Genomic DNA, 11,936 nt, shown 5'->3' with positions numbered 1-11,936 from the left:
ATCATGTTTTAGTTTTTGCACGAATTAAAGCAAAGGGGTAGTGATGTCACTGGACGGTATTAACGGCCTGTTGATTCAGACATAACTGAGGGAGTAATAACGACTGTCGCCACTTAATCAAAGAATTGTTAAAATGGCCACCGGTGTTTACAAGGCAGTCCATGGGTATAAAGTCCCTAGGGGAATAGGAGAGCTATTGCATAAACAACAGGGCTCAAAATTGCGACTGATACGGTCACCAACGCGACTAACATTCTCCTTGGCGACTAAAAATTCTGGTTTAGTCGCCAAAGTGGCGACCAGATTTTAGAAGAGTAAAATTAAAACAAACATTTCATCTTATCTTGCTTTGCTTTCATCATGAAAAATGTGCCAAATCGCATAAACAAAGCCAGTTTACCTCCAAGTTTATACCGACTGCATGATATTTGATATCTGATGGATCGCGCCATACTGTGCTGGGCTTCTGATAAGTAGTGGAAAAAAGTCAAATTTTGCGGGATTTTTAGGGACAAATTCACAGAAAAATTGCCTGATTTTGCGGCAATTTCGTGGGAATTTTCGGGGCAAACTCCGCCGAAAATCAACCGGTAAAATCGGCCGATTTTGTGGTTATTTTCAGGGAAAATTTTTGTTAGATACAGTGTCTTGATCGGTTTTGCTCTGATCAGAGCAGCATTTTTAACTCTTTTATAACAGAGGTCATCATTTGCTCTTTCATTAACAATACACTCCAGAAATGAACCAATGGCAAAGCCTTTAACATCATGGCTAGTGCCCAGTTTTTTGCAACATAATCTTGCCTGGTAGTGTCGGGATGTTGTTTGCACGTTTCAGTGACGAAGTTTCAAGATAAGTTTGCAAGTTTACGGCAAGTAAATAGCCCTAATAGCTGAGATAAGTTTCAAATATGTTGTACAGGCATGTATTTGATAAGATTTCTTCTGAATTGCGTGGTATTTCGCGTGTATTTGTGAATTTCGCGGCTCTGTGACTGCTTGAAATAGCAGAAGCCCTGCACCTTTGAGCTGCATCATTTACATTTTACAAACTGGCGACTAAAAATTTGCATCTGGTGACTATATTTCTCTGGTTGGTTGCCAAAAGGCGACCTGAAGATTTTTTTAATTTTGAGCCCGGAACAATCAACTAATTATACAGTAATCTTACAGGAAAACACATCCTTGAGCTACCCAAAGTAAATGCAACCACCTATGGTCTTAAATCGTGGCGTTATACTGAAGCTAAGATTTGGAACACTCTTCCGGATCAGTTTCATGCGGCTAATAAAATCCGAACATTTAAGAACTTGATGTCTAAGTTGGATTTCTTGCGCAAATACATGTAAATTTATTTTGCTTAGCTTTTACAACATTATGTAATAATCTGGTGATCGACTCTTAGTTTTAATAATTTTTAACTGTGAATATATTTTTATATAGGTTTTTAATGAGAAATCTTCTCTTTCTGTTATTATTTTTATTTCATTTCTTTATTCATTTTTCATGGCATGACTGTAAAGTAGCTAATTAGCTAAGAACATTGTTATTGTATTGTATTGGTCTGAACACAGGTATAGATTTTACCCATTTTGGTCTGGAATAAGGTATGGTTTACAAAGGAACATGGTTGTGTATCAATGTGTTCACTGTTTCAGTTCCAAGAAAGAAAGTGTAATATGTGAATTTGAAGTGTATTTTAAGAAATCTTTTTGTTGCGCTTTTAATCTCAGCAATGACGACATCTGTTTTATCTAAACATGTAATCTTGTGTTTTGTGACCACCTCCAGGGTACAGTGTATGGATTTTACAGGGCTTCTGATATTTCGCTTGGTCGCGGACCCGCGAAATTCAGGTATTTCCGTGAAATCCCGCGAAATTCCCAAAAAAAACGCGAAATCCGCAAGAAATATTTCCAAATACATGTCGGTAAAACATATTTAATACTTATCTTGGCTATTAGACCGGTTTTATTCACCCCAAACGTCCAAATTTAGCTTGAAACTTCGTCACTGCAACGAGTAAACAACGTCCCAAAACTACCAGGCGTTTTTAGATGAACGTTGCGAAAAACTGGGCACTAACCATAATGTTAATAGCTTTAGCATTTGCTCATTTCTCGAGCGAACTGTTGTTGAAAGAGCAAATGATTATCCCTGTTAAAAAAAAACATTCACCAACGCTAGTTATATCGACGCAAAATTGATCGATTTTAGCGAAATTTGCCCAAACAAATCCAGGGAAATCGGCTGTTTTTTACTGATTGTTTCTTGGCGAACTTTCCCCCCTAAATTTTTTCCGCTAAAATCCCGCGAAATCGGCCAATTTTTCTGCGAATTTTGACTTTTCTCCCGCGGAATCGGCCGATTGTTCCGCGAATTTTGACTTTTTTCTCGCGAAAATCCTGCGAAATCGTCCGATTTTTCCGCGAATTTGCCCCTGAAAATCCCGCAAAATTTTGCTTTTTTTTCCGCGAAATATCAGAAGCCCTGATTTTAGAGGCTAGGTCTGAAAATGGGTGTGGAAAATGACATTTTTTGGTCTGAAAATAGGGTGAGGATTTGGAGAACTGGGCAGCACACCCCCACCAGTAATTCCCAGGAGCCCCCTGGGCTGTAGTGCCACTTGAAGAATTTTAATGTGCAAATTTTCGTTTCAATATGTCTGCTTCTCAGTCTTTTGATTGTTTGTAATAGTGCTATCCAGTGTTACATGAAAATAAGACTTCACCCATGATGAAACCACTTCATGATTCTTACAATGTATTTCATTATCATGATTTATCTTGTTTTAAATAGTTCATAGGTAAAAATAAATTGACATTAAAATAATATTACATGTAATAGTCTGCTGTGAAGTCATCACTGGCTTCTGTTTTATAAGCAATGAGGAAATGTACAGTATGCATTTAAATCGAGAAAACAGTAAAATCTTCCATATTTACTCATGTTTGGCTCTTGAGTCAAAAACCACAGGGGTGTAAAAAGTGTGGGGTTGGCAAGTGGTCAATCCCTGGGCAACACAACAAATTTGCTAATCCCCCCAGGAACTCATGATTTTTCTCAAGATGAGTCCCAGGACTCACTATAACTATTTGTAACAAAAACACTGGCAGCTGGTTATTGCAAGATGGTTGCCTCCCAGTTTTATGACATTATAGGTCCATTATGAACTGTGATTTTAAGCTAAGGCCAGACCTTTTGTACTGTAACTATTCTTAAAGTTCTCTTTTTTATTGTCTCTATTTAATTGGGCATAGGCAAACACACATTACAAAAAATAGAAGCAATATGGTGTTCACACAAGTTACAAATTTCAGAGAATAATGATTAATTACGTAAAAATTTACACAAAATTGATACAGCTAGTCTTAAATATATGTTGGTGGGAGTGTTGAAAAATGATTAATATAAGTTTAAAAAAATTGAATATTCACACACAAATTACAAAATTATGGAATCAGAGCTATTCACCAGAAGGCAATGAGGCAAGTTTGCTTTTAAATTTGGAAAGTGATTGTGCCGTTTTTGTCATGTAATGAAGATTATTCCAGAGCACTGAACCACTATAATTTATTATATGTTTGAGGAAATTAGTCTTTGCCCTTGGAAGTGTTAGATCAGTTTCAAGATCCCTAAGATTTACAGTTGATGTTACTATAGTTGAGTTTTGTAATTCAGCTGGCCAAAACGCACAAATCATGTCAACTGATCTTTCGAGTCGAAAGATCAGTTGACATGTAATAAATCTTTTCCAGTGCAAGATTGTTACATATTCCATTTGCAGGATCAAACATCTGCAGTGGACCATGTTCTTTTTCGTAACTAAAATTATGAAGGTTGGTTAACAGTTAGGCATCCATTGGTTTATATACAGATGTAGACAACATATTTAATCCTTGTCACCATGCGAATACGAGGCCATTGATACACACATCACTCACATGGCATGGATGTCCACATGCCAATCTGATAAGTTCCGTGGGTGTGAAACCATGTGAAACCCCCTTTGAAAAATCCAGGCTATGCCCGTGTATATATGGTGTAGTTAATTTTTTATTTCAGTTATTTTTTTCATTTTTCCATTGTTTTTGGGTATGATAATGTATGGTAATGAATTTAAAACAAAGGAAAAACAAAAATTAACTGCAACATTTACAGCCATACTGTAGCTGACTTAATTATTCTTTTTGACTGATTTCATACTGATGAAGACTAGAGATTTAAACGTCATGTTTTTTATCATTGTGCTTCTCTGCACTTTCAGCTTGACCAGTCAGATTTGTCAAGTACTTTCCTGTTTGTATTTTACTGGCAGCTCCGTCAAAGAGTTGCAGTCATGTACCTTTATGGGTACAAAAGCTACCGTATTTATTCAGCTGTAAGCCGAGTGATTTTTACACAAATTAAAGCTAAAGTTAAGTGAAATTTGAGCCCAGAGGGGGTCTCGGTTTATAGCCGAGAGTTTTTGACAAAAAAAGTTTTTCAGTGCATTGAAACTCTACTAAATGGGGATGTATTCACTTATAAGCCGAGCAAATAGCACTGGCAAAAGATCGAATCAATCAAATAACTAAGAATCTGAATGTTAAGTTAGCTTAGCACAGAAATTCAGTCCCAAATTGTCAAAATATCTGACAAAAACAGGTCTCACAACTAAATTCTCACATTGATAAGCCTTTTACAACAAGGGAAGGTGTAAAACAAAATAATGAAAGATGTCAAGGAATGTGTAAACAATCTGCTATGTTTGGTCAAATTTGTGCTTGAGACATTAACATTTGCCTGGTTACTAAGCATGGATGAATGCAAACAACAATTTTATGTTTTCCTGGAGAATATCACATTTTTTTCGAAATTGTTAAGTTTTACACGAATGGGTCCGGGCTTATAGCCGGGTGTTTTGGATTTATCATTCATTCTTGGTTATGCTGATTCTACGAGTTTAAAGTTTAGGGTCTCAGCTTATAGCCAAGATCGGCTTACGGCTGTATAGTTATTCTCTCAATGCATGCAATGACCATATGCAAGGACAGCTTGCAAAGAAAGTTTTGTCTAATTCCCAGCTAGCAGAGGCCTCTTTTCCTTGGTGCTAGCAGGATTCTGTTAACTTGGCAAGTTACCTTTTTAAGGGGAATTCAAATTACAGAAGTACATGTTTACTGTAAGACAAATTTCCAAAGTTTAAAGCTGTTTTTCAAGCTGATGTGGCAAAGTGAAATGCCATTCAATATTATTATTACTGTGAATTAATAAAGCTGGAATTGAAATAACCAATTGATTTTAATTAATAATTATTAATCCTGCTCTTCAAAAAGTTTTTCGGGCTAGTTAAAATCTTATGACTCCTGGGCTGGTATATTATAGGCTACAGCTTGCCTGAAAGGGAAGCTGCAAAACTGACTTTCTTCGCATCCTGATGCACACAAATGCCACGTTACATTTTATAATGTACCAGTATACATCATGCAAAATGGACACTGTTTCCAAATAAATTTCCTCACTTTTCTAGCATTTTTCGTGGTTGAGAAATATGATGCTTGTTACTTAAGCATCAACACTTGACCTTCCTTTAGGAACCACTAGTCTAAGGTTTTGTAGTGTATAGGTTTTACATTCATGAAAAAAGAATAGCCCTAGAATCAGAATGAAGTGTCCACCATCTATTTTGATTAAGTGATTTTGGACAGATCTTCATTAATTTTTTTTGGGTCTTAATTTTCAAACCACCTGAAATTATCAAAAGTGAAGCAATAGAGCTGCCCTTGCACTGTTGGATATTTAAATAAGTGGATGTGATTTGAGATATTCTGTAAGTTTTAAATGATAACCTGGCAAGATGGGGTACTGATGAGACAGTTAGGGAACTTGAAAAAATCATTAACTCACCTTGTAATTGTGGTTAACAGTACCAACCTTTTGATCTCTATATTTGCATTGTGATCAAGAAGATCAACCATTGGTAAAATCGAACATCTTTAACTTTTTCGAGGCCACAAAGTACAGGCCAATAAATTTGTTGAAAAATGCGGAAAAATGAACTAAATGAATCCAATTAGCGGTACTCTTCCTTTATTTTTTGCTTGTGCCACAACGCAAAGCTTGGGGGAAGGGCCAACAGTATGGAATTAATGGAGAAAATGCCAAGAAAAAAGAAACAAATCTTTGCCATAAATTCTGACGATAAATATTTTTTTGAGTGAACACAAATCAGGTAAGCCGCATTACAACTGATGGTACTCCTTTGAAGTTTGTATATATGGGAACCTGACATTTGCTGACAGGTAGACATTCTGTCAGCCAATCAGATCAGGAATGCCTTCCACTTTTTGGACGGTTTTTCTCACTGCCTTCTCCCTCGCCCCCTCCCCAATCATTTTCTGTTTAGACCTTGGTCCAGCTTTCGTGCAGCTTTAACTCTTACTTTGCAAACCACAAAAGAAAAAACTTACCAAAAAAACTGGCAGCTCTGCAGGCTAACTGATGGCAATGTGAAAAGGTGGATTACAATATCCAGGCTTGTTTGTTGAAGAAATAACTCATTATTTACTCTTTCATAATTGAACACTTTGATATGAAACTTACTGGTAGTTCCATGATTCCACAGGAACTGGGCATAAGTTGTTTTTCAAAATGGGTTTTACTTTAAGGTTACTGTCAATATAACTTATCTTGTCTTCCTGTTTCAGTTTATCATCACATCTCAAACTTCTCTGACAAGACTCACTGAAGATTCAGTCATAATAATTGAGTTACAATATCGCTACACACCAAAACCAGTACCTTCAACTGTTAATGTATCATGCGCTAACCCGAATGAGGTTCAAAAGTTTATCGACAAGCTACCTGACTGCGTTAAAGGTAAGAATGGAATAATCTCTTTTTCATTTTAGATATCACATGTTCAACATGTTTATTTCATGTAAGTTGGAGGATAATACAATCCCCAAATGTAAATGCTTAAAACTTTGCAAAACCATCATCTCATTACTGAGAACAAAAACTGAAAAATTCATACTTTAATGTTATTGTTAATAATAACAATGATATATTGATAATAATAATGACAATAATAATTTAATTAATAACAATGCTAACTACGGTATTAAAATCCTATTGACAGTTAATCCGCTTAAACAAACTATTTAATCAAAACTTCATTTACCATTCCTTAATTTGGATAATAATAATAATAATAATAATAATAATAATAATAATAAAGTTTGGTTTTGATTGCTCCTGAAACTGGTATGATCACGAGCCAAAGCCAGCGGAGGAATCAGAAGAATGCAAGTTACTATGGGATTTTCCTATTCAAACTGACCACAAAATTGAGCACAACAGACCAGACATTGTAGCTGTAGACAAGAAGGAAAGGAGCTGCACATAGATATTGCTTGCCCATTTGACCATCGAGTAAGTCTTAAAGAACAGGAAAGATCGAATACCAAGACTTAAAATGAGCCGAACCGTCTGTGGAATTGTAAAGAAGTTGTGCTTGTATTGATCGTCTTTGGTGCCCGCAGAACAGTCAGTAAAAGATTCCATTTGTATCTAAAGAAAGCAGGATTCAATGGAAGTATTCTGCCATTACAGAAAGCTTGTTTACTGGGAACTGCAAGAATAATTTATTACAAGAAAGGTAATGGATACCTAGGTCGACGGGAGGTCACCTGGTGCCAGGGAATGATCGGTTGGACAACCAAGAAAACCATGTGAACTGACAATAATAATGATGATAATGATGATAATAATAATAATAATAATTATTATTATTATTATTAATAACAAGAAATTTTATTGACAACAATGCTAACTATTAAAGTCCTACATGTATTTACAATTTTTTTATTAATTCACTTGAAAAAAACTATTCATTCAAAACACTTTTTCCAATTCCTGTCGATTATAAAAGCACTTAATTTTGCTTAGAAAAAGTTAATTTCACTAAGAAAAATTATTCAAATTTAAAACATTTCATTTCAATAAAAACTATCAGCCTCTAAAATTCAAAAGATGTTTTCGATTTGTAAATCTGAGTCGACAAAGTCTAGCTGTCTTCTTCTGGATCTTGAGCCTCTCAAGCATAGTATCGCAGAGCGTACGATGGTGAAAGACACTTGAGCTCTTATCCGGGAAATTGCGCTTGAGTAACTTTCTCCCTTCTTATTTTCGTTCAGCTCCGCAAGTCTGCTGTGGTACTTAACACACTCATCCACCATTCCACCTGTGGTCGTGAAAACTAGGGGAGTGAACATTCCCTGTTCGATCTCCATTACTCTTTCCGCATCCTGCCTCTTCTTCTCGTTCTCATACTTCTTGTAGATCTGCTTAGGAGTCAAGTCTCTGTAAGGGTCTGCATTGGGGTGACACACCCGAACATCAAAAAATGCAGATCTCTGTCTCTCCCAAAAGCCTAGAGCATGGACATCCAAACGGGCATCAGGGGCTTTGTTAGCGCCATGATTTAATACCTCCGCAGTGACCTCCTGAAGGACTGGCTCTTCTACATCATTAGAGACCATCCTTAGCATCTCTGCTTCCAAGTCGCACAGTTCATTATGGCGCTGGATAATGAACCCGCCACGCTGACACACCATTGTGGGATCCACGCTTATTCAAACACCACATGTGCAGATCACGGGCGTGTTCATCATTTCCCAGTTGTAAAGTAACTTGATTGCATCTCCAAATTCCTTCTTATTCAGATTGTAGCCGAGCTCTTTGAGGGGGATCACGGTCAACCAACTTGAGGATCCCTTCTCTGTAGCTAACTCAACAGCTCGCTTATCTTTTGTTGGCAGGGAGTTCTTCACCTGCTCCAGCCTCTCACTTAGATAGTCATCTTTTTGTTTTCGTGTGCTCAGTTGCAGTGTTCGAATTTCTGAGGCATCTGGAGGCTGGTGCTCTTGCTCAACAATTCGCCTCATGAGCAGATTTGTAACTTTAATTGAAGCCTTGTATTCAGAAGATGAGGTCACTACAGGATCTGTGAATCCAAGGCCTCCCATGTGCACAGGGAGACCAAGGAGGTTGCGCTCTACTTTAGTGACTGTATGGTCAGTGACAGCTGGTATGAGAACCTCATTAATCGTACGTTTGAGTGGCTCAAGTAATTCTGCAATATAATAATAATAATAGTAATAATAAAAAGATCATCCTCCTAGGAATGGCGCACATACTGAGAAGGTTTCTGTCCTTCAAATAAAAAACTCCCCTGGTATCTCAGGAACTAGGATTGGCTCCGGTTCTAGGAGAGTGTAGGAAACAATTAAGAAAGTGATAAAGGCGTGAGCTTGTAAATTAGTATTTTAGGATCTTTTTCGTAATTTTTATTTCATGAAAATTTTAGACTATGATAGTGGAATGTAAATTGGTCATACGATGACTGCCGCTTAATCGCTAGCCAAGCGTGTGTCCACTAATTTTGGAAAGTCAATAATGGCTTGAGCTTGTACATTAGTATATTAGCATTTTAAGATCTTTTGATATTTTTATTTCCTCAAAAGTTTAGTCTGTGATAGTGGAATGTAAATTGGTCATAATGTTAATAAAGATTTTTATTATTTATTAATAGCACTGAAAATGTTTACTATAATAATAATAATAATAATAATAATAATAATAATAATAATAATAATAATAATAATAATAATAATAATAATAATAATAATAACACCAAAACAGAGGGCTTTATTATTGCTGCCCAAGATCAGGCCATCAGGACCAACTACTATCATAGCAAGATGCTAAAAGATGCACAGACCCAATGTGCAGGATTTGTGGTCAATTTCAGGAAACTATTGACCATATTGTGGCAGGGTGCCCTCAGCTGGCCAAAACTGAATACCTTCACAGACACAACAAAGCTGCCACATACCTTCACTGGAACATCTGCAACGAGATGAATATCAACACAAACGAGAAATGGTGCAAGCATGAGCCCCAAACAGTAACAGAAAAAGACAACATCACAATCTTGTGGGATATGCCAATACAGACAGATCATGAGATGAAGACCAACAGACCCGACATTGTAATCAAGAACAAACAAGAAAAAAGCTGCCTGCTCGTTGATATGTCCATTCCCACCGAAAAGAACCCTTCAGTTAAAGTAACTGAAAAACTCTCAAAATACAATGACCTTGAAATCGAAGTTGAAAGAATGTGGGGGATGAAAGCTACAACAATTCCGGTAGTGATAGGGCCCTGGGACTAATTAAGAAAGGGTTGGAAAATATATACAACAGATCCCGGGTAACATCAAAATGCATGAACTACAGAAGATCACACTACTTGGAACATCTCACATCCTAAGAAAGGCTTTCTCCAACATACAGGCTTCTACCTCATTCTAACCCTAGGCCCAAGGAGTGGGCTCGGCTATTATGTTATGTTATGGTATTACATTAAAGAAGATAATGATAATAATTATAATAATAACAATAACAATGATAATAATAATATCTAATGTTAATATTTTATATGTAAATAATATTATCAATTAACTTGTTATGTACAAATATCAATAAAAAATTCCATATGCCCATTACGTACATTTCTAGTACAAATTCGAAGGACAATGACTAATTATTCCGTAAAATCCTATTTGCAAATCCTACTTAATAATTAATAGTATTTGATAATAATGATATTTTAAGGTAATATTGCAGGATCTCAGTATCATTGTAGCACAGTCTATGACTAAACCTTCCTTTCCTTACTTGCCGTACTTGCAGTTGCTCTTTATGAGTCGCGGTATTTGCCCCTTTGTCCCATGCTTTTGACATCACAATAGACAATTGCACGATGTCGTCATTTCACTACAACTACCAGAATCCTTGAGTTTGTTGTTTTCTTGTGCAAATTAAGGCTATTGTTCTTTAAACCGCAGTGGAATTGACAAATTTAAATTAGAAAGCAAAGACGAAATGAATTCTGGTAGTTGTAGTCAAACAGCGTCATCATGAAAATGGCCTGTTATTACATTTTTGTAATACACTACCGAGCAAAAGAAAAATTACCAAAAAAATCTTATACTTATAGGGAAAATATATTTGTGGAGTTGCAGAAGGAATGAAGTACTTGCAACCATACACAGTTTTATAGTTTGAGTAAACAATAAGGACGAAATGGAAAAATATATCTGCACTAAGAATAAGAGTTTACAAAAACTAATGGACAAGTGTACTTTGTAATCTAGTTTATTTTCTTCTTTTACAAAAATGATCATACAAGTGGACTTTATAGGTAATTTATTTGGTTTCTTCTTTTTTTTGAAAAGCACTTGTAAAATAACGGTAGGCATAGCTTTAAATAAGCTGATCATGTGTAGTGATAATACTGTATAATTGCATGTGTGCTTAGGTGTATAGTCCGTGTGTGTGTATATATACTGTGTGATAATTATTGTAATTGTTTTACTTTGGAATAAATGAAATTTAAAAAATACGTTCTTTCTTAGTTTATCACAGTAGACTGATTCGTTTTGTTTTCAAAACCTCAACAGACAAAATGCAAGATCTTCGCGGAGCCGTATACATGCAAAGGCCTTTATCAGCAGGAGAACATCATGTAGAAAAAGTCCCAAGGCAATCGAGGGAGACGCTTGAAGACAAAGAAAACTTACAGAGGCAGGAAAGGGGGATGCAGGGACGCGAGCAGAGTCAGCAACGTGAACAAAACTGTCAGAGCCAACTGGGCGAGATGCAGCAGCGACACGATAATTTGCAGCTGAGGTACTCAAACGAAATACAGCAACTCGAACAAAGACAGCAGCATCTTCAACAAAGCTTTCAAAGTCAACTGAGCGTCACGCGGCAACAAAAAGACGTTTTCCAGAAGCACTTTAACGAAATACATCGACGCGAACAAAGACAGTTAGCGGAGAAGAAGCAACTTGAAAAAACCTTTCGGAGCCAACTGACCGAGTTGCGA

General features: G+C 36.4%; 2 protein-coding genes across 2 annotated transcripts in view; both read left to right on the top strand.

Annotated features, from left to right (window-relative positions):
- Positions 1 to 9,768: 9,768 nt before the first annotated feature.
- LOC140937932 (uncharacterized) lies at positions 9,769 to 10,218 on the top strand. The gene has a single exon (XM_073387523.1). The coding sequence runs from the start codon at positions 9,769 to 9,771 to the stop codon at positions 10,216 to 10,218; it is 450 nt and encodes a 149-aa protein (XP_073243624.1).
- A 1,294-nt stretch (positions 10,219 to 11,512) lies between these two features.
- The window catches only part of LOC140943715 (uncharacterized), a 3,516-nt gene continuing 3,092 nt past the window's right edge, over positions 11,513 to 11,936 (top strand). Inside the window, exon 1 of the mRNA XM_073392830.1 lies at positions 11,513 to 11,936. This exon is cut by the window's right edge and continues 1,290 nt beyond it. Coding sequence (XP_073248931.1) covers positions 11,514 to 11,936 — 423 coding nt within the window. The 5' untranslated portion in view covers position 11,513.

This window comes from Porites lutea, chromosome 1 (genome assembly GCF_958299795.1).
Source record: "Porites lutea chromosome 1, jaPorLute2.1, whole genome shotgun sequence".
NCBI classification, from domain to species: domain Eukaryota; kingdom Metazoa; phylum Cnidaria; class Anthozoa; order Scleractinia; family Poritidae; genus Porites; species Porites lutea.
This window is presented reverse-complemented; position numbering and strand designations above follow the sequence as displayed.

Coding starts and splice junctions, on each gene's coding strand:
- LOC140937932 (XM_073387523.1), top strand. CDS start 9,769: ATGTGCAGGATTTGTGGTCAATTTCAGGAAACTATTGACCATATTGTG.